This window comes from Rissa tridactyla, chromosome 4, assembly GCF_028500815.1.
Source record: "Rissa tridactyla isolate bRisTri1 chromosome 4, bRisTri1.patW.cur.20221130, whole genome shotgun sequence".
Lineage (NCBI taxonomy): Eukaryota > Metazoa > Chordata > Aves > Charadriiformes > Laridae > Rissa > Rissa tridactyla.
Window position 1 is genome coordinate 62,673,219 of NC_071469.1, and position 21,643 is coordinate 62,694,861.

At 60.8% G+C, this 21,643-nt stretch overlaps 1 protein-coding gene across 3 annotated transcripts in view; it reads right to left on the reverse strand.

The window, feature by feature from the left end:
• Positions 1–21,643, reverse strand: part of LOC128908900 (protein AHNAK2-like) — a 58,048-nt gene that overhangs the window by 6,523 nt on the left and 29,882 nt on the right. For 2 of the 3 annotated variants that reach the window (XM_054199880.1, XM_054199881.1), the window contains 2 exons: positions 21,096–21,277; positions 793–20,223 (listed from right to left, as the gene is read on the reverse strand). In XM_054199880.1, the coding sequence (XP_054055855.1) occupies positions 793–20,223; positions 21,096–21,277 (19,613 nt within the window). The remainder of the gene's footprint in view (positions 1–792; positions 20,224–21,095; positions 21,278–21,643) is intronic. The other variant, XM_054199882.1, reaches the window with a different exon arrangement.

A 21,643-nucleotide genomic window follows, 5' to 3' on the forward strand; every position in this document is an offset into this window, starting at 1 on the left:
GGGCATCTTGAACTTGCCGTCCTTGGTCTTCGCGGCCTCCTTCTCCGGGGCTTTTGCTTCCCCTTCGAGGGTGAGGGCCGCCTCGGGGGCCTGCAGGTCGACGCTGGCCTTTGGAAGGGTGACGTCGACGGACGGGAGGCTGATGTCCACCTTGGGAGCTTTGATGTCAGCTTTGGGCATTTTGAGGGAGGGCTTCTCCACCTTCCAGCCGGCCCCTTCGGTTTTGGCACCGGGGACGTCGGCTTTGAGGCCCACCACCGGGCCCTCCCCTGCGGCCGTCACGGTGGCGGAGGGCAGGTCGACCTCTGCGGTGGGCAGGCTGACCTCGCCTTCGAGCCCTTCCGCCTTGGGAGGCGACACTCCAAATTTGGGCTTGTCGAATTTGGGCATCTTAAACTTCCCCTTCAGGCCCGTGGCTTCCAGCTCGGCTCCGTCAAGCGAGCCTTCGCCAGAGGGCACTTTGAGGTCTATCTCGGGCGCCTGCAGCTCCAGGGAGCCTTCCACGGAGGGCAGCTTGATGTCGGGGGCGGCGATGCTGACGGCGCCGGCCTTGAGGTCTGCCTCTGGGAGGCTGACGTCTGCGTCCAGTTTGGGAGCCTTGACGGTCGGCTTGGAGAAGACCACGCTGGGCACCTTGACTTTCGGCATGTGTATTTTCATGCCAGCACCCTCCACTTTGCCGGCAGCCGCCTCCAGGCCACCTTCGGCGTCGGGGCCCTGCAGGCTGAGTTCGCCCTCCGGGACTTCGGCCTGGCCTTTGGGCAGCGAGCCCTCCGCCTTCAGCAGGCTGACCTGCACGTGGGGAGCTTTGACTTTGGGCAGCTTGACGCTGGGCATCTTGACGTCGGGCATCTTGAACCGACCTTTCTCGCCGTCTCCTCCGGCAGCCGTCTCGACGCTCACCTCCACGCTGGGGGCTTGGATCTCGGCCGTGGGCAGGGTGACGTCGACTTCGGCGGTTCCCGAGGGCACCGTCACCTGGGGCTCCTTGAGGCTGACGTCCACGTCAGCGGCCACGGTGCCCTTGGCCTCTCTGCTGCTGGACCAGCCAAAGGAAGGCATGCCGAACTTGGGCATCTTGAACTTGCCGTCCTTGGTCTTCGCGGCCTCCTTCTCCGGGGCTTTTGCTTCCCCTTCGAGGGTGAGGGCCGCCTCGGGGGCCTGCAGGTCGACGCTGGCCTTTGGAAGGGTGACGTCGACGGACGGGAGGCTGATGTCCACCTTGGGAGCTTTGATGTCAGCTTTGGGCATTTTGAGGGAGGGCTTCTCCACCTTCCAGCCGGCCCCTTCGGTTTTGGCACCGGGGACGTCGGCTTTGAGGCCCAGCACCGGGCCCTCCCCTGCGGCCGTCACGGTGGCGGAGGGCAGGTCGACCTCTGCGGTGGGCAGGCTGACCTCGCCTTCGAGCCCTTCCGCCTTGGGAGGCGACACTCCAAATTTGGGCTTGTCGAATTTGGGCATCTTAAACTTCCCCTTCAGGCCCGTGGCTTCCAGCTCGGCTCCGTCAAGCGAGCCTTCGCCAGAGGGCACTTTGAGGTCTATCTCGGGCGCCTGCAGCTCCAGGGAGCCTTCCACGGAGGGCAGCTTGATGTCGGGGGCGGCGATGCTGACGGCGCCGGCCTTGAGGTCTGCCTCTGGGAGGCTGACGTCTGCGTCCAGTTTGGGAGCCTTGACGGTCGGCTTGGAGAAGACCACGCTGGGCACCTTGACTTTCGGCATGTGTATTTTCATGCCAGCACCCTCCACTTTGCCGGCAGCCGCCTCCAGGCCACCTTCGGCGTCGGGGCCCTGCAGGCTGAGTTCGCCCTCCGGGACTTCGGCCTGGCCTTTGGGCAGCGAGCCCTCCGCCTTCGGCAGGCTGACCTGCACGTGGGGAGCTTTGACTTTGGGCAGCTTGACGCTGGGCATCTTGACGTCGGGCATCTTGAACCGACCTTTCTCGCCGTCTCCTCCGGCAGCCGTCTCGACGCTCACCTCCACGCTGGGGGCTTGGATCTCGGCCGTGGGCAGGGTGACGTCGACTTCGGCGGTTCCCGAGGGCACCGTCACCTGGGGCTCCTTGAGGCTGACGTCCACGTCAGCGGCCACGGTGCCCTTGGCCTCTCTGCTGCTGGACCAGCCAAAGGAAGGCATGCCGAACTTGGGCATCTTGAACTTGCCGTCCTTGGTCTTCGCGGCCTCCTTCTCCGGGGCTTTTGCTTCCCCTTCGAGGGTGAGGGCCGCCTCGGGGGCCTGCAGGTCGACGCTGGCCTTTGGAAGGGTGACGTCGACGGACGGGAGGCTGATGTCCACCTTGGGAGCTTTGATGTCAGCTTTGGGCATTTTGAGGGAGGGCTTCTCCACCTTCCAGCCGGCCCCTTCGGTTTTGGCACCGGGGACGTCGGCTTTGAGGCCCAGCACCGGGCCCTCCCCTGCGGCCGTCACGGTGGCGGAGGGCAGGTCGACCTCTGCGGTGGGCAGGCTGACCTCGCCTTCGAGCCCTTCCGCCTTGGGAGGCGACACTCCAAATTTGGGCTTGTCGAATTTGGGCATCTTAAACTTCCCCTTCAGGCCCGTGGCTTCCAGCTCGGCTCCGTCAAGCGAGCCTTCGCCAGAGGGCACTTTGAGGTCTATCTCGGGCGCCTGCAGCTCCAGGGAGCCTTCCACGGAGGGCAGCTTGATGTCGGGGGCGGCGATGCTGACGGCGCCGGCCTTGAGGTCTGCCTCTGGGAGGCTGACGTCTGCGTCCAGTTTGGGAGCCTTGACGGTCGGCTTGGAGAAGACCACGCTGGGCACCTTGACTTTCGGCATGTGTATTTTCATGCCAGCACCCTCCACTTTGCCGGCAGCCGCCTCCAGGCCACCTTCGGCGTCGGGGCCCTGCAGGCTGAGTTCGCCCTCCGGGACTTCGGCCTGGCCTTTGGGCAGCGAGCCCTCCGCCTTCGGCAGGCTGACCTGCACGTGGGGAGCTTTGACTTTGGGCAGCTTGACGCTGGGCATCTTGACGTCGGGCATCTTGAACCGACCTTTCTCGCCGTCTCCTCCGGCAGCCGTCTCGACGCTCACCTCCACGCTGGGGGCTTGGATCTCGGCCGTGGGCAGGGTGACGTCGACTTCGGCGGTTCCCGAGGGCACCGTCACCTGGGGCTCCTTGAGGCTGACGTCCACGTCAGCGGCCACGGTGCCCTTGGCCTCTCTGCTGCTGGACCAGCCAAAGGAAGGCATGCCGAACTTGGGCATCTTGAACTTGCCGTCCTTGGTCTTCGCGGCCTCCTTCTCCGGGGCTTTTGCTTCCCCTTCGAGGGTGAGGGCCGCCTCGGGGGCCTGCAGGTCGACGCTGGCCTTTGGAAGGGTGACGTCGACGGACGGGAGGCTGATGTCCACCTTGGGAGCTTTGATGTCAGCTTTGGGCATTTTGAGGGAGGGCTTCTCCACCTTCCAGCCGGCCCCTTCGGTTTTGGCACCGGGGACGTCGGCTTTGAGGCCCAGCACCGGGCCCTCCCCTGCGGCCGTCACGGTGGCGGAGGGCAGGTCGACCTCTGCGGTGGGCAGGCTGACCTCGCCTTCGAGCCCTTCCGCCTTGGGAGGCGACACTCCAAATTTGGGCTTGTCGAATTTGGGCATCTTAAACTTCCCCTTCAGGCCCGTGGCTTCCAGCTCGGCTCCGTCAAGCGAGCCTTCGCCAGAGGGCACTTTGAGGTCTATCTCGGGCGCCTGCAGCTCCAGGGAGCCTTCCACGGAGGGCAGCTTGATGTCGGGGGCGGCGATGCTGACGGCGCCGGCCTTGAGGTCTGCCTCTGGGAGGCTGACGTCTGCGTCCAGTTTGGGAGCCTTGACGGTCGGCTTGGAGAAGACCACGCTGGGCACCTTGACTTTCGGCATGTGTATTTTCATGCCAGCACCCTCCACTTTGCCGGCAGCCGCCTCCAGGCCACCTTCGGCGTCGGGGCCCTGCAGGCTGAGTTCGCCCTCCGGGACTTCGGCCTGGCCTTTGGGCAGCGAGCCCTCCGCCTTCGGCAGGCTGACCTGCACGTGGGGAGCTTTGACTTTGGGCAGCTTGACGCTGGGCATCTTGACGTCGGGCATCTTGAACCGACCTTTCTCGCCGTCTCCTCCGGCAGCCGTCTCGACGCTCACCTCCACGCTGGGGGCTTGGATCTCGGCCGTGGGCAGGGTGACGTCGACTTCGGCGGTTCCCGAGGGCACCGTCACCTGGGGCTCCTTGAGGCTGACGTCCACGTCAGCGGCCACGGTGCCCTTGGCCTCTCTGCTGCTGGACCAGCCAAAGGAAGGCATGCCGAACTTGGGCATCTTGAACTTGCCGTCCTTGGTCTTCGCGGCCTCCTTCTCCGGGGCTTTTGCTTCCCCTTCGAGGGTGAGGGCCGCCTCGGGGGCCTGCAGGTCGACGCTGGCCTTTGGAAGGGTGACGTCGACGGACGGGAGGCTGATGTCCACCTTGGGAGCTTTGATGTCAGCTTTGGGCATTTTGAGGGAGGGCTTCTCCACCTTCCAGCCGGCCCCTTCGGTTTTGGCACCGGGGACGTCGGCTTTGAGGCCCAGCACCGGGCCCTCCCCTGCGGCCGTCACGGTGGCGGAGGGCAGGTCGACCTCTGCGGTGGGCAGGCTGACCTCGCCTTCGAGCCCTTCCGCCTTGGGAGGCGACACTCCAAATTTGGGCTTGTCGAATTTGGGCATCTTAAACTTCCCCTTCAGGCCCGTGGCTTCCAGCTCGGCTCCGTCAAGCGAGCCTTCGCCAGAGGGCACTTTGAGGTCTATCTCGGGCGCCTGCAGCTCCAGGGAGCCTTCCACGGAGGGCAGCTTGATGTCGGGGGCGGCGATGCTGACGGCGCCGGCCTTGAGGTCTGCCTCTGGGAGGCTGACGTCTGCGTCCAGTTTGGGAGCCTTGACGGTCGGCTTGGAGAAGACCACGCTGGGCACCTTGACTTTCGGCATGTGTATTTTCATGCCAGCACCCTCCACTTTGCCGGCAGCCGCCTCCAGGCCACCTTCGGCGTCGGGGCCCTGCAGGCTGAGTTCGCCCTCCGGGACTTCGGCCTGGCCTTTGGGCAGCGAGCCCTCCGCCTTCGGCAGGCTGACCTGCACGTGGGGAGCTTTGACTTTGGGCAGCTTGACGCTGGGCATCTTGACGTCGGGCATCTTGAACCGACCTTTCTCGCCGTCTCCTCCGGCAGCCGTCTCGACGCTCACCTCCACGCTGGGGGCTTGGATCTCGGCCGTGGGCAGGGTGACGTCGACTTCGGCGGTTCCCGAGGGCACCGTCACCTGGGGCTCCTTGAGGCTGACGTCCACGTCAGCGGCCACGGTGCCCTTGGCCTCTCTGCTGCTGGACCAGCCAAAGGAAGGCATGCCGAACTTGGGCATCTTGAACTTGCCGTCCTTGGTCTTCGCGGCCTCCTTCTCCGGGGCTTTTGCTTCCCCTTCGAGGGTGAGGGCCGCCTCGGGGGCCTGCAGGTCGATGCTGGCCTTTGGAAGGGTGACGTCGACGGACGGGAGGCTGATGTCCACCTTGGGAGCTTTGATGTCAGCTTTGGGCATTTTGAGGGAGGGCTTCTCCACCTTCCAGCCGGCCCCTTCGGTTTTGGCACCGGGGACGTCGGCTTTGAGGCCCAGCACCGGGCCCTCCCCTGCGGCCGTCACGGTGGCGGAGGGCAGGTCGACCTCTGCGGTGGGCAGGCTGACCTCGCCTTCGAGCCCTTCCGCCTTGGGAGGCGACACTCCAAATTTGGGCTTGTCGAATTTGGGCATCTTAAACTTCCCCTTCAGGCCCGTGGCTTCCAGCTCGGCTCCGTCAAGCGAGCCTTCGCCAGAGGGCACTTTGAGGTCTATCTCGGGCGCCTGCAGCTCCAGGGAGCCTTCCACGGAGGGCAGCTTGATGTCGGGGGCGGCGATGCTGACGGCGCCGGCCTTGAGGTCTGCCTCTGGGAGGCTGACGTCTGCGTCCAGTTTGGGAGCCTTGACGGTCGGCTTGGAGAAGACCACGCTGGGCACCTTGACTTTCGGCATGTGTATTTTCATGCCAGCACCCTCCACTTTGCCGGCAGCCGCCTCCAGGCCACCTTCGGCGTCGGGGCCCTGCAGGCTGAGTTCGCCCTCCGGGACTTCGGCCTGGCCTTTGGGCAGCGAGCCCTCCGCCTTCGGCAGGCTGACCTGCACGTGGGGAGCTTTGACTTTGGGCAGCTTGACGCTGGGCATCTTGACGTCGGGCATCTTGAACCGACCTTTCTCGCCGTCTCCTCCGGCAGCCGTCTCGACGCTCACCTCCACGCTGGGGGCTTGGATCTCGGCCGTGGGCAGGGTGACGTCGACTTCGGCGGTTCCCGAGGGCACCGTCACCTGGGGCTCCTTGAGGCTGACGTCCACGTCAGCGGCCACGGTGCCCTTGGCCTCTCTGCTGCTGGACCAGCCAAAGGAAGGCATGCCGAACTTGGGCATCTTGAACTTGCCGTCCTTGGTCTTCGCGGCCTCCTTCTCCGGGGCTTTTGCTTCCCCTTCGAGGGTGAGGGCCGCCTCGGGGGCCTGCAGGTCGACGCTGGCCTTTGGAAGGGTGACGTCGACGGACGGGAGGCTGATGTCCACCTTGGGAGCTTTGATGTCAGCTTTGGGCATTTTGAGGGAGGGCTTCTCCACCTTCCAGCCGGCCCCTTCGGTTTTGGCACCGGGGACGTCGGCTTTGAGGCCCAGCACCGGGCCCTCCCCTGCGGCCGTCACGGTGGCGGAGGGCAGGTCGACCTCTGCGGTGGGCAGGCTGACCTCGCCTTCGAGCCCTTCCGCCTTGGGAGGCGACACTCCAAATTTGGGCTTGTCGAATTTGGGCATCTTAAACTTCCCCTTCAGGCCCGTGGCTTCCAGCTCGGCTCCGTCAAGCGAGCCTTCGCCAGAGGGCACTTTGAGGTCTATCTCGGGCGCCTGCAGCTCCAGGGAGCCTTCCACGGAGGGCAGCTTGATGTCGGGGGCGGCGATGCTGACGGCGCCGGCCTTGAGGTCTGCCTCTGGGAGGCTGACGTCTGCGTCCAGTTTGGGAGCCTTGACGGTCGGCTTGGAGAAGACCACGCTGGGCACCTTGACTTTCGGCATGTGTATTTTCATGCCAGCACCCTCCACTTTGCCGGCAGCCGCCTCCAGGCCACCTTCGGCGTCGGGGCCCTGCAGGCTGAGTTCGCCCTCCGGGACTTCGGCCTGGCCTTTGGGCAGCGAGCCCTCCGCCTTCGGCAGGCTGACCTGCACGTGGGGAGCTTTGACTTTGGGCAGCTTGACGCTGGGCATCTTGACGTCGGGCATCTTGAACCGACCTTTCTCGCCGTCTCCTCCGGCAGCCGTCTCGACGCTCACCTCCACGCTGGGGGCTTGGATCTCGGCCGTGGGCAGGGTGACGTCGACTTCGGCGGTTCCCGAGGGCACCGTCACCTGGGGCTCCTTGAGGCTGACGTCCACGTCAGCGGCCACGGTGCCCTTGGCCTCTCTGCTGCTGGACCAGCCAAAGGAAGGCATGCCGAACTTGGGCATCTTGAACTTGCCGTCCTTGGTCTTCGCGGCCTCCTTCTCCGGGGCTTTTGCTTCCCCTTCGAGGGTGAGGGCCGCCTCGGGGGCCTGCAGGTCGACGCTGGCCTTTGGAAGGGTGACGTCGACGGACGGGAGGCTGATGTCCACCTTGGGAGCTTTGATGTCAGCTTTGGGCATTTTGAGGGAGGGCTTCTCCACCTTCCAGCCGGCCCCTTCGGTTTTGGCACCGGGGACGTCGGCTTTGAGGCCCAGCACCGGGCCCTCCCCTGCGGCCGTCACGGTGGCGGAGGGCAGGTCGACCTCTGCGGTGGGCAGGCTGACCTCGCCTTCGAGCCCTTCCGCCTTGGGAGGCGACACTCCAAATTTGGGCTTGTCGAATTTGGGCATCTTAAACTTCCCCTTCAGGCCCGTGGCTTCCAGCTCGGCTCCGTCAAGCGAGCCTTCGCCAGAGGGCACTTTGAGGTCTATCTCGGGCGCCTGCAGCTCCAGGGAGCCTTCCACGGAGGGCAGCTTGATGTCGGGGGCGGCGATGCTGACGGCGCCGGCCTTGAGGTCTGCCTCTGGGAGGCTGACGTCTGCGTCCAGTTTGGGAGCCTTGACGGTCGGCTTGGAGAAGACCACGCTGGGCACCTTGACTTTCGGCATGTGTATTTTCATGCCAGCACCCTCCACTTTGCCGGCAGCCGCCTCCAGGCCACCTTCGGCGTCGGGGCCCTGCAGGCTGAGTTCGCCCTCCGGGACTTCGGCCTGGCCTTTGGGCAGCGAGCCCTCCGCCTTCGGCAGGCTGACCTGCACGTGGGGAGCTTTGACTTTGGGCAGCTTGACGCTGGGCATCTTGACGTCGGGCATCTTGAACCGACCTTTCTCGCCGTCTCCTCCGGCAGCCGTCTCGACGCTCACCTCCACGCTGGGGGCTTGGATCTCGGCCGTGGGCAGGGTGACGTCGACTTCGGCGGTTCCCGAGGGCACCGTCACCTGGGGCTCCTTGAGGCTGACGTCCACGTCAGCGGCCACGGTGCCCTTGGCCTCTCTGCTGCTGGACCAGCCAAAGGAAGGCATGCCGAACTTGGGCATCTTGAACTTGCCGTCCTTGGTCTTCGCGGCCTCCTTCTCCGGGGCTTTTGCTTCCCCTTCGAGGGTGAGGACCGCCTCGGGGGCCTGCAGGTCGACGCTGGCCTTTGGAAGGGTGACGTCGACGGACGGGAGGCTGATGTCCACCTTGGGAGCTTTGATGTCAGCTTTGGGCATTTTGAGGGAGGGCTTCTCCACCTTCCAGCCGGCCCCTTCGGTTTTGGCACCGGGGACGTCGGCTTTGAGGCCCAGCACCGGGCCCTCCCCTGCGGCCGTCACGGTGGCGGAGGGCAGGTCGACCTCTGCGGTGGGCAGGCTGACCTCGCCTTCGAGCCCTTCCGCCTTGGGAGGCGACACTCCAAATTTGGGCTTGTCGAATTTGGGCATCTTAAACTTCCCCTTCAGGCCCGTGGCTTCCAGCTCGGCTCCGTCAAGCGAGCCTTCGCCAGAGGGCACTTTGAGGTCTATCTCGGGCGCCTGCAGCTCCAGGGAGCCTTCCACGGAGGGCAGCTTGATGTCGGGGGCGGCGATGCTGACGGCGCCGGCCTTGAGGTCTGCCTCTGGGAGGCTGACGTCTGCGTCCAGTTTGGGAGCCTTGACGGTCGGCTTGGAGAAGACCACGCTGGGCACCTTGACTTTCGGCATGTGTATTTTCATGCCAGCACCCTCCACTTTGCCGGCAGCCGCCTCCAGGCCACCTTCGGCGTCGGGGCCCTGCAGGCTGAGTTCGCCCTCCGGGACTTCGGCCTGGCCTTTGGGCAGCGAGCCCTCCGCCTTCGGCAGGCTGACCTGCACGTGGGGAGCTTTGACTTTGGGCAGCTTGACGCTGGGCATCTTGACGTCGGGCATCTTGAACCGACCTTTCTCGCCGTCTCCTCCGGCAGCCGTCTCGACGCTCACCTCCACGCTGGGGGCTTGGATCTCGGCCGTGGGCAGGGTGACGTCGACTTCGGCGGTTCCCGAGGGCACCGTCACCTGGGGCTCCTTGAGGCTGACGTCCACGTCAGCGGCCACGGTGCCCTTGGCCTCTCTGCTGCTGGACCAGCCAAAGGAAGGCATGCCGAACTTGGGCATCTTGAACTTGCCGTCCTTGGTCTTCGCGGCCTCCTTCTCCGGGGCTTTTGCTTCCCCTTCGAGGGTGAGGGCCGCCTCGGGGGCCTGCAGGTCGACGCTGGCCTTTGGAAGGGTGACGTCGACGGACGGGAGGCTGATGTCCACCTTGGGAGCTTTGATGTCAGCTTTGGGCATTTTGAGGGAGGGCTTCTCCACCTTCCAGCCGGCCCCTTCGGTTTTGGCACCGGGGACGTCGGCTTTGAGGCCCAGCACCGGGCCCTCCCCTGCGGCCGTCACGGTGGCGGAGGGCAGGTCGACCTCTGCGGTGGGCAGGCTGACCTCGCCTTCGAGCCCTTCCGCCTTGGGAGGCGACACTCCAAATTTGGGCTTGTCGAATTTGGGCATCTTAAACTTCCCCTTCAGGCCCGTGGCTTCCAGCTCGGCTCCGTCAAGCGAGCCTTCGCCAGAGGGCACTTTGAGGTCTATCTCGGGCGCCTGCAGCTCCAGGGAGCCTTCCACGGAGGGCAGCTTGATGTCGGGGGCGGCGATGCTGACGGCGCCGGCCTTGAGGTCTGCCTCTGGGAGGCTGACGTCTGCGTCCAGTTTGGGAGCCTTGACGGTCGGCTTGGAGAAGACCACGCTGGGCACCTTGACTTTCGGCATGTGTATTTTCATGCCAGCACCCTCCACTTTGCCGGCAGCCGCCTCCAGGCCACCTTCAGCGTCGGGGCCCTGCAGGCTGAGTTCGCCCTCCGGGACTTCGGCCTGGCCTTTGGGCAGCGAGCCCTCCGCCTTCGGCAGGCTGACCTGCACGTGGGGAGCTTTGACTTTGGGCAGCTTGACGCTGGGCATCTTGACGTCGGGCATCTTGAACCGACCTTTCTCGCCGTCTCCTCCGGCAGCCGTCTCGACGCTCACCTCCACGCTGGGGGCTTGGATCTCGGCCGTGGGCAGGGTGACGTCGACTTCGGCGGTTCCCGAGGGCACCGTCACCTGGGGCTCCTTGAGGCTGACGTCCACGTCAGCGGCCACGGTGCCCTTGGCCTCTCTGCTGCTGGACCAGCCAAAGGAAGGCATGCCGAACTTGGGCATCTTGAACTTGCCGTCCTTGGTCTTCGCGGCCTCCTTCTCCGGGGCTTTTGCTTCCCCTTCGAGGGTGAGGGCCGCCTCGGGGGCCTGCAGGTCGACGCTGGCCTTTGGAAGGGTGACGTCGACGGACGGGAGGCTGATGTCCACCTTGGGAGCTTTGATGTCAGCTTTGGGCATTTTGAGGGAGGGCTTCTCCACCTTCCAGCCGGCCCCTTCGGTTTTGGCACCGGGGACGTCGGCTTTGAGGCCCACCACCGGGCCCTCCCCTGCGGCCGTCACGGTGGCGGAGGGCAGGTCGACCTCTGCGGTGGGCAGGCTGACCTCGCCTTCGAGCCCTTCCGCCTTGGGAGGCGACACTCCAAATTTGGGCTTGTCGAATTTGGGCATCTTAAACTTCCCCTTCAGGCCCGTGGCTTCCAGCTCGGCTCCGTCAAGCGAGCCTTCGCCAGAGGGCACTTTGAGGTCTATCTCGGGCGCCTGCAGCTCCAGGGAGCCTTCCACGGAGGGCAGCTTGATGTCGGGGGCGGCAATGCTGACGGCGCCGGCCTTGAGGTCTGCCTCTGGGAGGCTGACGTCTGCGTCCAGTTTGGGAGCCTTGACGGTCGGCTTGGAGAAGACCACGCTGGGCACCTTGACTTTCGGCATGTGTATTTTCATGCCAGCACCCTCCACTTTGCCGGCAGCCGCCTCCAGGCCACCTTCGGCGTCGGGGCCCTGCAGGCTGAGTTCGCCCTCCGGGACTTCGGCCTGGCCTTTGGGCAGCGAGCCCTCCGCCTTCGGCAGGCTGACCTGCACGTGGGGAGCTTTGACTTTGGGCAGCTTGACGCTGGGCATCTTGACGTCGGGCATCTTGAACCGACCTTTCTCGCCGTCTCCTCCGGCAGCCGTCTCGACGCTCACCTCCACGCTGGGGGCTTGGATCTCGGCCGTGGGCAGGGTGACGTCGACTTCGGCGGTTCCCGAGGGCACCGTCACCTGGGGCTCCTTGAGGCTGACGTCCACGTCAGCGGCCACGGTGCCCTTGGCCTCTCTGCTGCTGGACCAGCCAAAGGAAGGCATGCCGAACTTGGGCATCTTGAACTTGCCGTCCTTGGTCTTCGCGGCCTCCTTCTCCGGGGCTTTTGCTTCCCCTTCGAGGGTGAGGGCCGCCTCGGGGGCCTGCAGGTCGACGCTGGCCTTTGGAAGGGTGACGTCGACGGACGGGAGGCTGATGTCCACCTTGGGAGCTTTGATGTCAGCTTTGGGCATTTTGAGGGAGGGCTTCTCCACCTTCCAGCCGGCCCCTTCGGTTTTGGCACCGGGGACGTCGGCTTTGAGGCCCAGCACCGGGCCCTCCCCTGCGGCCGTCACGGTGGCGGAGGGCAGGTCGACCTCTGCGGTGGGCAGGCTGACCTCGCCTTCGAGCCCTTCCGCCTTGGGAGGCGACACTCCAAATTTGGGCTTGTCGAATTTGGGCATCTTAAACTTCCCCTTCAGGCCCGTGGCTTCCAGCTCGGCTCCGTCAAGCGAGCCTTCGCCAGAGGGCACTTTGAGGTCTATCTCGGGCGCCTGCAGCTCCAGGGAGCCTTCCACGGAGGGCAGCTTGATGTCGGGGGCGGCGATGCTGACGGCGCCGGCCTTGAGGTCTGCCTCTGGGAGGCTGACGTCTGCGTCCAGTTTGGGAGCCTTGACGGTCGGCTTGGAGAAGACCACGCTAGGCACCTTGACTTTCGGCATGTGTATTTTCATGCCAGCACCCTCCACTTTGCCGGCAGCCGCCTCCAGGCCACCTTCGGCGTCGGGGCCCTGCAGGCTGAGTTCGCCCTCCGGGACTTCGGCCTGGCCTTTGGGCAGCGAGCCCTCCGCCTTCGGCAGGCTGACCTGCACGTGGGGAGCTTTGACTTTGGGCAGCTTGACGCTGGGCATCTTGACGTCGGGCATCTTGAACCGACCTTTCTCGCCGTCTCCTCCGGCAGCCGTCTCGACGCTCACCTCCACGCTGGGGGCTTGGATCTCGGCCGTGGGCAGGGTGACGTCGACTTCGGCGGTTCCCGAGGGCACCGTCACCTGGGGCTCCTTGAGGCTGACGTCCACGTCAGCGGCCACGGTGCCCTTGGCCTCTCTGCTGCTGGACCAGCCAAAGGAAGGCATGCCGAACTTGGGCATCTTGAACTTGCCGTCCTTGGTCTTCGCGGCCTCCTTCTCCGGGGCTTTTGCTTCCCCTTCGAGGGTGAGGGCCGCCTCGGGGGCCTGCAGGTCGACGCTGGCCTTTGGAAGGGTGACGTCGACGGACGGGAGGCTGATGTCCACCTTGGGAGCTTTGATGTCAGCTTTGGGCATTTTGAGGGAGGGCTTCTCCACCTTCCAGCCGGCCCCTTCGGTTTTGGCACCGGGGACGTCGGCTTTGAGGCCCACCACCGGGCCCTCCCCTGCGGCCGTCACGGTGGCGGAGGGCAGGTCGACCTCTGCGGTGGGCAGGCTGACCTCGCCTTCGAGCCCTTCCGCCTTGGGAGGCGACACTCCAAATTTGGGCTTGTCGAATTTGGGCATCTTAAACTTCCCCTTCAGGCCCGTGGCTTCCAGCTCGGCTCCGTCAAGCGAGCCTTCGCCAGAGGGCACTTTGAGGTCTATCTCGGGCGCCTGCAGCTCCAGGGAGCCTTCCACGGAGGGCAGCTTGATGTCGGGGGCGGCGATGCTGACGGCGCCGGCCTTGAGGTCTGCCTCTGGGAGGCTGACGTCTGCGTCCAGTTTGGGAGCCTTGACGGTCGGCTTGGAGAAGACCACGCTAGGCACCTTGACTTTCGGCATGTGTATTTTCATGCCAGCACCCTCCACTTTGCCGGCAGCCGCCTCCAGGCCACCTTCGGCGTCGGGGCCCTGCAGGCTGAGTTCGCCCTCCGGGACTTCGGCCTGGCCTTTGGGCAGCGAGCCCTCCGCCTTCGGCAGGCTGACCTGCACGTGGGGAGCTTTGACTTTGGGCAGCTTGACGCTGGGCATCTTGACGTCGGGCATCTTGAACCGACCTTTCTCGCCGTCTCCTCCGGCAGCCGTCTCGACGCTCACCTCCACGCTGGGGGCTTGGATCTCGGCCGTGGGCAGGGTGACGTCGACTTCGGCGGTTCCCGAGGGCACCGTCACCTGGGGCTCCTTGAGGCTGACGTCCACGTCAGCGGCCACGGTGCCCTTGGCCTCTCTGCTGCTGGACCAGCCAAAGGAAGGCATGCCGAACTTGGGCATCTTGAACTTGCCGTCCTTGGTCTTCGCGGCCTCCTTCTCTGGGGCTTTTGCTTCCCCTTCGAGGGTGAGGGCCGCCTCGGGCGCCTGCAGGTCGACGCTGGCCTTTGGAAGGGTGACGTCGACGGACGGGAGGCTGATGTCCACCTTGGGAGCTTTGATGTCAGCTTTGGGCATTTTGAGGGAGGGCTTCTCCACCTTCCAGCCGGCCCCTTCGGTTTTGGCACCGGGGACGTCGGCTTTGAGGCCCAGCACCGGGCCCTCCCCTGCGGCCGTCACGGTGGCGGAGGGCAGGTCGACCTCTGCGGTGGGCAGGCTGACCTCGCCTTCGAGCCCTTCCGCCTTGGGAGGCGACACTCCAAATTTGGGCTTGTCGAATTTGGGCATCTTAAACTTCCCCTTCAGGCCCGTGGCTTCCAGCTCGGCTCCGTCAAGCGAGCCTTCGCCAGAGGGCACTTTGAGGTCTATCTCGGGCGCCTGCAGCTCCAGGGAGCCTTCCACGGAGGGCAGCTTGATGTCGGGGGCGGCGATGCTGACGGCGCCGGCCTTGAGGTCTGCCTCTGGGAGGCTGACGTCTGCGTCCAGTTTGGGAGCCTTGACGGTCGGCTTGGAGAAGACCACGCTAGGCACCTTGACTTTCGGCATGTGTATTTTCATGCCAGCACCCTCCACTTTGCCGGCAGCCGCCTCCAGGCCACCTTCGGCGTCGGGGCCCTGCAGGCTGAGTTCGCCCTCCGGGACTTCGGCCTGGCCTTTGGGCAGCGAGCCCTCCGCCTTCGGCAGGCTGACCTGCACGTGGGGAGCTTTGACTTTGGGCAGCTTGACGCTGGGCATCTTGACGTCGGGCATCTTGAACCGACCTTTCTCGCCGTCTCCTCCGGCAGCCGTCTCGACGCTCACCTCCACGCTGGGGGCTTGGATCTCGGCCGTGGGCAGGGTGACGTCGACTTCGGCGGTTCCCGAGGGCACCGTCACCTGGGGCTCCTTGAGGCTGACGTCCACGTCAGCGGCCACGGTGCCCTTGGCCTCTCTGCTGCTGGACCAGCCAAAGGAAGGCATGCCGAACTTGGGCATCTTGAACTTGCCGTCCTTGGTCTTCGCGGCCTCCTTCTCCGGGGCTTTTGCTTCCCCTTCGAGGGTGAGGGCCGCCTCGGGGGCCTGCAGGTCGACGCTGGCCTTTGGAAGGGTGACGTCGACGGACGGGAGGCTGATGTCCACCTTGGGAGCTTTGATGTCAGCTTTGGGCATTTTGAGGGAGGGCTTCTCCACCTTCCAGCCGGCCCCTTCGGTTTTGGCACCGGGGACGTCGGCTTTGAGGCCCAGCACCGGGCCCTCCCCTGCGGCCGTCACGGTGGCGGAGGGCAGGTCGACCTCTGCGGTGGGCAGGCTGACCTCGCCTTCGAGCCCTTCCGCCTTGGGAGGCGACACTCCAAATTTGGGCTTGTCGAATTTGGGCATCTTAAACTTCCCCTTCAGGCCCGTGGCTTCCAGCTCGGCTCCGTCAAGCGAGCCTTCGCCAGAGGGCACTTTGAGGTCTATCTCGGGCGCCTGCAGCTCCAGGGAGCCTTCCACGGAGGGCAGCTTGATGTCGGGGGCGGCGATGCTGACGGCGCCGGCCTTGAGGTCTGCCTCTGGGAGGCTGACGTCTGCGTCCAGTTTGGGAGCCTTGACGGTCGGCTTGGAGAAGACCACGCTAGGCACCTTGACTTTCGGCATGTGTATTTTCATGCCAGCACCCTCCACTTTGCCAGCAGCCGCCTCCAGGCCACCTTCGGCGTCGGGGCCCTGCAGGCTGAGTTCGCCCTCCGGGACTTCGGCCTGGCCTTTGGGCAGCGAGCCCTCCGCCTTCGGCAGGCTGACCTGCACGTGGGGAGCTTTGACTTTGGGCAGCTTGACGCTGGGCATCTTGACGTCGGGCATCTTGAACCGACCTTTCTCGCCGTCTCCTCCGGCAGCCGTCTCGACGCTCACCTCCACGCTGGGGGCTTGGATCTCGGCCGTGGGCAGGGTGACGTCGACTTCGGCGGTTCCCGAGGGCACCGTCACCTGGGGCTCCTTGAGGCTGACGTCCACGTCAGCGGCCACGGTGCCCTTGGCCTCTCTGCTGCTGGACCAGCCAAAGGAAGGCATGCCGAACTTGGGCATCTTGAACTTGCCGTCCTTGGTCTTCGCGGCCTCCTTCTCCGGGGCTTTTGCTTCCCCTTCGAGGGTGAGGGCCGCCTCGGGGGCCTGCAGGTCGACGCTGGCCTTTGGAAGGGTGACGTCGACGGACGGGAGGCTGATGTCCACCTTGGGAGCTTTGATGTCAGCTTTGGGCATTTTGAGGGAGGGCTTCTCCACCTTCCAGCCGGCCCCTTCGGTTTTGGCACCGGGGACGTCGGCTTTGAGGCCCAGCACCGGGCCCTCCCCTGCGGCCGTCACGGTGGCGGAGGGCAGGTCAACCTCTGCGGTGGGCAGGCTGACCTCGCCTTCGAGCCCTTCCGCCTTGGGAGGCGACACTCCAAATTTGGGCTTGTCGAATTTGGGCATCTTAAACTTCCCCTTCAGGCCCGTGGCTTCCAGCTCGGCTCCGTCAAGCGAGCCTTCGCCAGAGGGCACTTTGAGGTCTATCTCGGGCGCCTGCAGCTCCAGGGAGCCTTCCACGGAGGGCAGCTTGATGTCGGGGGCGGCGATGCTGACGGCGCCGGCCTTGAGGTCTGCCTCTGGGAGGCTGACGTCTGCGTCCAGTTTGGGAGCCTTGACGGTCGGCTTGGAGAAGACCACGCTAGGCACCTTGACTTTCGGCATGTGTATTTTCATGCCAGCACCCTCCACTTTGCCGGCAGCCGCCTCCAGGCCACCTTCGGCGTCGGGGCCCTGCAGGCTGAGTTCGCCCTCCGGGACTTCGGCCTGGCCTTTGGGCAGCGAGCCCTCCGCCTTCGGCAGGCTGACCTGCACGTGGGGAGCTTTGACTTTGGGCAGCTTGACGCTGGGCATCTTGACGTCGGGCATCTTGAACCGACCTTTCTCGCCGTCTCCTCCGGCAGCCGTCTCGACGCTCACCTCCACGCTGGGGGCTTGGATCTCGGCCGTGGGCAGGGTGACGTCGACTTCGGCGGTTCCCGAGGGCACCGTCACCTGGGGCTCCTTGAGGCTGACGTCCACGTCAGCGGCCACGGTGCCCTTGGCCTCTCTGCTGCTGGACCAGCCAAAGGAAGGCATGCCGAACTTGGGCATCTTGAACTTGCTGTCCTTGGTCTTCGCGGCCTCCTTCTCCGGGGCTTTTGCTTCCCCTTCGAGGGTGAGGGCCGCCTCGGGGGCCTGCAGGTCGACGCTGGCCTTTGGAAGGGTGACGTCGACGGACGGGAGGCTGATGTCCACCTTGGGAGCTTTGATGTCAGCTTTGGGCATTTTGAGGGAGGGCTTCTCCACCTTCCAGCCGGCCCCTTCGGTTTTGGCACCGGGGACGTCGGCTTTGAGGCCCAGCACCGGGCCCTCCCCTGCGGCCGTCACGGTGGCGGAGGGCAGGTCGACCTCTGCGGTGGGCAGGCTGACCTCGCCTTCGAGCCCTTCCGCCTTGGGAGGCGACACTCCAAATTTGGGCTTGTCGAATTTGGGCATCTTAAACTTCCCCTTCAGGCCCGTGGCTTCCAGCTCGGCTCCGTCAAGCGAGCCTTCGCCAGAGGGCACTTTGAGGTCTATCTCGGGCGCCTGCAGCTCCAGGGAGCCTTCCACGGAGGGCAGCTTGATGTCGGGGGCGGCGATGCTGACGGCGCCGGCCTTGAGGTCTGCCTCTGGGAGGCTGACGTCTGCGTCCAGTTTGGGAGCCTTGACGGTCGGCTTGGAGAAGACCACGCTAGGCACCTTGACTTTCGGCATGTGTATTTTCATGCCAGCACCCTCCACTTTGCCGGCAGCCGCCTCCAGGCCACCTTCGGCGTCGGGGCCCTGCAGGCTGAGTTCGCCCTCCGGGACTTCGGCCTGGCCTTTGGGCAGCGAGCCCTCCGCCTTCGGCAGGCTGACCTGCACGTGGGGAGCTTTGACTTTGGGCAGCTTGACGCTGGGCATCTTGACGTCGGGCATCTTGAACCGACCTTTCTCGCCGTCTCCTCCGGCAGCCGTCTCGACGCTCACCTCCACGCTGGGGGCTTGGATCTCGGCCGTGGGCAGGGTGACGTCGACTTCGGCGGTTCCCGAGGGCACTGTCACCTGGGGCTCCTTGAGGCTGACGTCCACGTCAGCGGCCACGGTGCCCTTGGCCTCTCTGCTGCTGGACCAGCCAAAGGAAGGCATGCCGAACTTGGGCATCTTGAACTTGCCGTCCTTGGTCTTCGCGGCCTCCTTCTCCGGGGCTTTTGCTTCCCCTTCGAGGGTGAGGGCCGCCTCGGGGGCCTGCAGGTCGACGCTGGCCTTTGGAAGGGTGACGTCGACGGACGGGAGGCTGATGTCCACCTTGGGAGCTTTGATGTCAGCTTTGGGCATTTTGAGGGAGGGCTTCTCCACCTTCCAGCCGGCCCCTTCGGTTTTGGCACCGGGGACGTCGGCTTTGAGGCCTTCCCCTGCGGTCATCACGTTTTGAGAGATTTCTTCTGTTTTCTTTGATGATAGTCTGACTTCACCATTTTTTATTTCTGTATCATGTTTCACTTTCAGTTGTTCTTCTTCTTTCTCACTCAATTGAATGTCTTTTGAGGAACTTTTTATGTTTTCCTTGTTCTGAATTGGCAGCTTTTCTTCCAGCTCTTTTTTTATATCCCTTTCATTACTTTTTTCTTTGGAGATCCCTATTTCAATTTCTGCACTTGGAGGCTCTATGTCTTTAGCTGATACACTTATCTCTGTCATTGCATCTTTTTCTATGGATGGCCCTGTTTCTTTCTGTCGTACCTTTTCTTCTCTGTCCGTTACCTGATTTTCACTTTGTCCTGGCTCATCCTTTGTAGTTGTCCAGGTAAATGTAGGTAATTTAAGCTTTGGCAGTCTGAATTTGCTTTCTTTTCCCTCTGTATCTTTTTCTCCTATTTTCATGCCAATGTTCATCTGTGAGGTTTTGTCACTTGCAGGTGTGACATCTTCTTCTCTCTCTGCCTTTTTTACAGTATCTACTGACTCAATTGTCCTTTCTCCTCCTGGTATTTTCACTTCAGCTTTAGGATTTTTGGCCATTTTGAATGACGGCATTTGTATTTTCCAAGTAGATACATCTGACTCTGCATCAGGCTTGTGAGGTTTCACATCCAAATTCCTAGCATCCTCTGAACTTGTACCAGCTGTTTTTTCTGGTACTGAATGTGGAATGTCACTTCCCAATTTGGCATTGTCAGTATCTTGCTCTTGTCTTTTGGTCACTGAAATCCCAAATATTTTTTTCTGAATTGTTAGTATTTGTGTGTCACCTTCTGCTTGTTTTTCTGCGGTTTCCATTGTGTCAGGTGTTTTGTGTAATTCTGCTTTAGCAGTGCCTATTTCTAGGCCTTTTACCTGTATAGACCCTTCTGCTGTGTGACCCGTCATGTCCATGTTAATTCCACTTTCTCTTTCTGTTTTATCTGCTGTTCCTTTCTGTTTCTTTTTTCGGGATTTTGATGAGGCTTGCGGTGTTTGTTTAGTTGGGCTTTCTTTCAGATCAGGCGTTTCTAAACTGGGCTTTGGTATCTGTGTTGTTATAGCTGGTACTTCAGGTACAGTAACTTTTGTTGTTGATTCCTTGTCTTTTTCTTTTTTAATGTTTATTTCAACTTCAGGGCTTTTTTTTGCGTGAGATGGAATGCCATTTTTCATGTCTTTTAAGTCTTTTGTTAAAGTTTCATGTACCTCCCCTGTTTGAATTTCATAAGCATGAGATGTAGTATATTCAACAGTTAGTATTTCGGCATTTTCCAGGCTATCTTCTTTGTGTATTTTTTCTCTTTCAGATAACAGTGTAGTTTTTATTTCTTTTTTTTGTTTGTCTTGTGTTTCTGCTTTAGATCTGTGCATTTTGAATCCAATGCTAGGGAACTTCAGTTTCTTTTGGCTTCCTTTTTTTTCTTTGATAGGGACTTCTTGTTGAAATTGAGACTCTGTGTCTGTGCTTGTAGGGGAAATATCCTGTATAGCAGGCTCATATGCATCTGATGTACTATGAGATCTTCTGTGCCCCAGTATCTTTTTATTTTTAATCGACTGGAATTTTGGCCATGACAATCTATCTTTTTTAGGTCTCTTGCTTCTTCCTACCCTTTGGCTTACAATTAATATTTCCCTGTCTTCTTCTGAAATGGCTTTTCCTGAATCCTGCAGTGTTTCTTCAGGAATGCTCTCACTGAGTTCTTTTTCCTGAAAGAACAAATAGTAGTCAGAAGATTAATAGTAAAACTAAATATACATGCAAGACAAAATAAAATACATACTATAAAATATGTAGAAAAATGTGCTTTTTATTCACAGTATCTACTTGTACTATAAAAATTTCTGAAAATAGTGTATATTATTCAGGCAGAAATTACATAAAACAAATGGATTATATGTCTGTAATATTTGGATTTCTGAAGGTTTATGTGTTCTGCAAAACATTGCAGTAAATAGAGGTTTTTATAAGTATCTTTCTAGCTATATGCCTGTACAAATATATATATAATATTTATATTATAATATGTATACAGGTATATACATACTGTATTATGCATATGTATACATATTGTATATACATATGTATTACACATATGTATAATATGTATATGATGAGGAAAATAATTTTGATTAGGTCGGAGACCTATGAGCAAATCTGGAGGTATCACTGATTAAGCACATATTTTTAAGAGAAAATTTCATTGATGAGCTTTTGAGAAAAATACTTACTGATATTTCACATTTTGGAAAATACTGAATATAAATATTACAGAGCTTATCTGGGCCTGTTCTATCATGGGTGCTTAACAACACAAAAAAAAATGCCGGTTCACTAGAGAAGAATGCTTTTCTACCCTGATGCAAGATTGTGGCTTTATTCAAAATCTATAGTCTTGCCCAGGATATTTATAAAGCTGCAAATATTGTTTGGGATTTTTTTTCTTTGCATGAATATTCATGCTAGTAGGTTTAAACACACACCTAAATCTTAAGAAAGCATGTGTGTATTTTCTGGTGTGTTTCTATACAGCACATTACTACAGTGTTATCCAAACTTTGTAAATTAATCAAATAACTACCTGGCTTAATCTTTCCTTTTTGTACTGGGCTGTAGAGTGAATGTGTGCTAGCTCTTCTTTCCCAGCAATTTTTCTTTTGAGGCTGAATTGGACTCTGTATGGCTCGGAATATTGGAGAATCTTGAGTGCATCTTCATATTTGATATTATCGAAAAATATTGTAGCACTTAGAAGCTGATCACCTGCAAGTGGAATCAGACATCATTTTAATTAGTTTGTGTTTTCTTGCAGTTTTTCAAATGCTGTTAAATTAATGCTCATTACATAAAAAATAATTATCACATCCCATTTATTTAAAATATTAAATCATGTTCATATAATAGAATCACAGATTAGTTAAAGCTGGGAAGGACTTCAGGAGATCATCTAGTCCAACTGCCCTTCTCAGGGAAGGGTCAGCTACAGCTAGTTGTTCCGGTCTATGTGAAGTCAGGTTTTGAATATTTCCAAGGACGGTGACTCCACAACCTCTCTGGGAAATCTGTTCTAGTGTCTAACCACCCTGACAGTAACAAAGCTTTTTCTTATATTTTTCAGTATTTAGAATC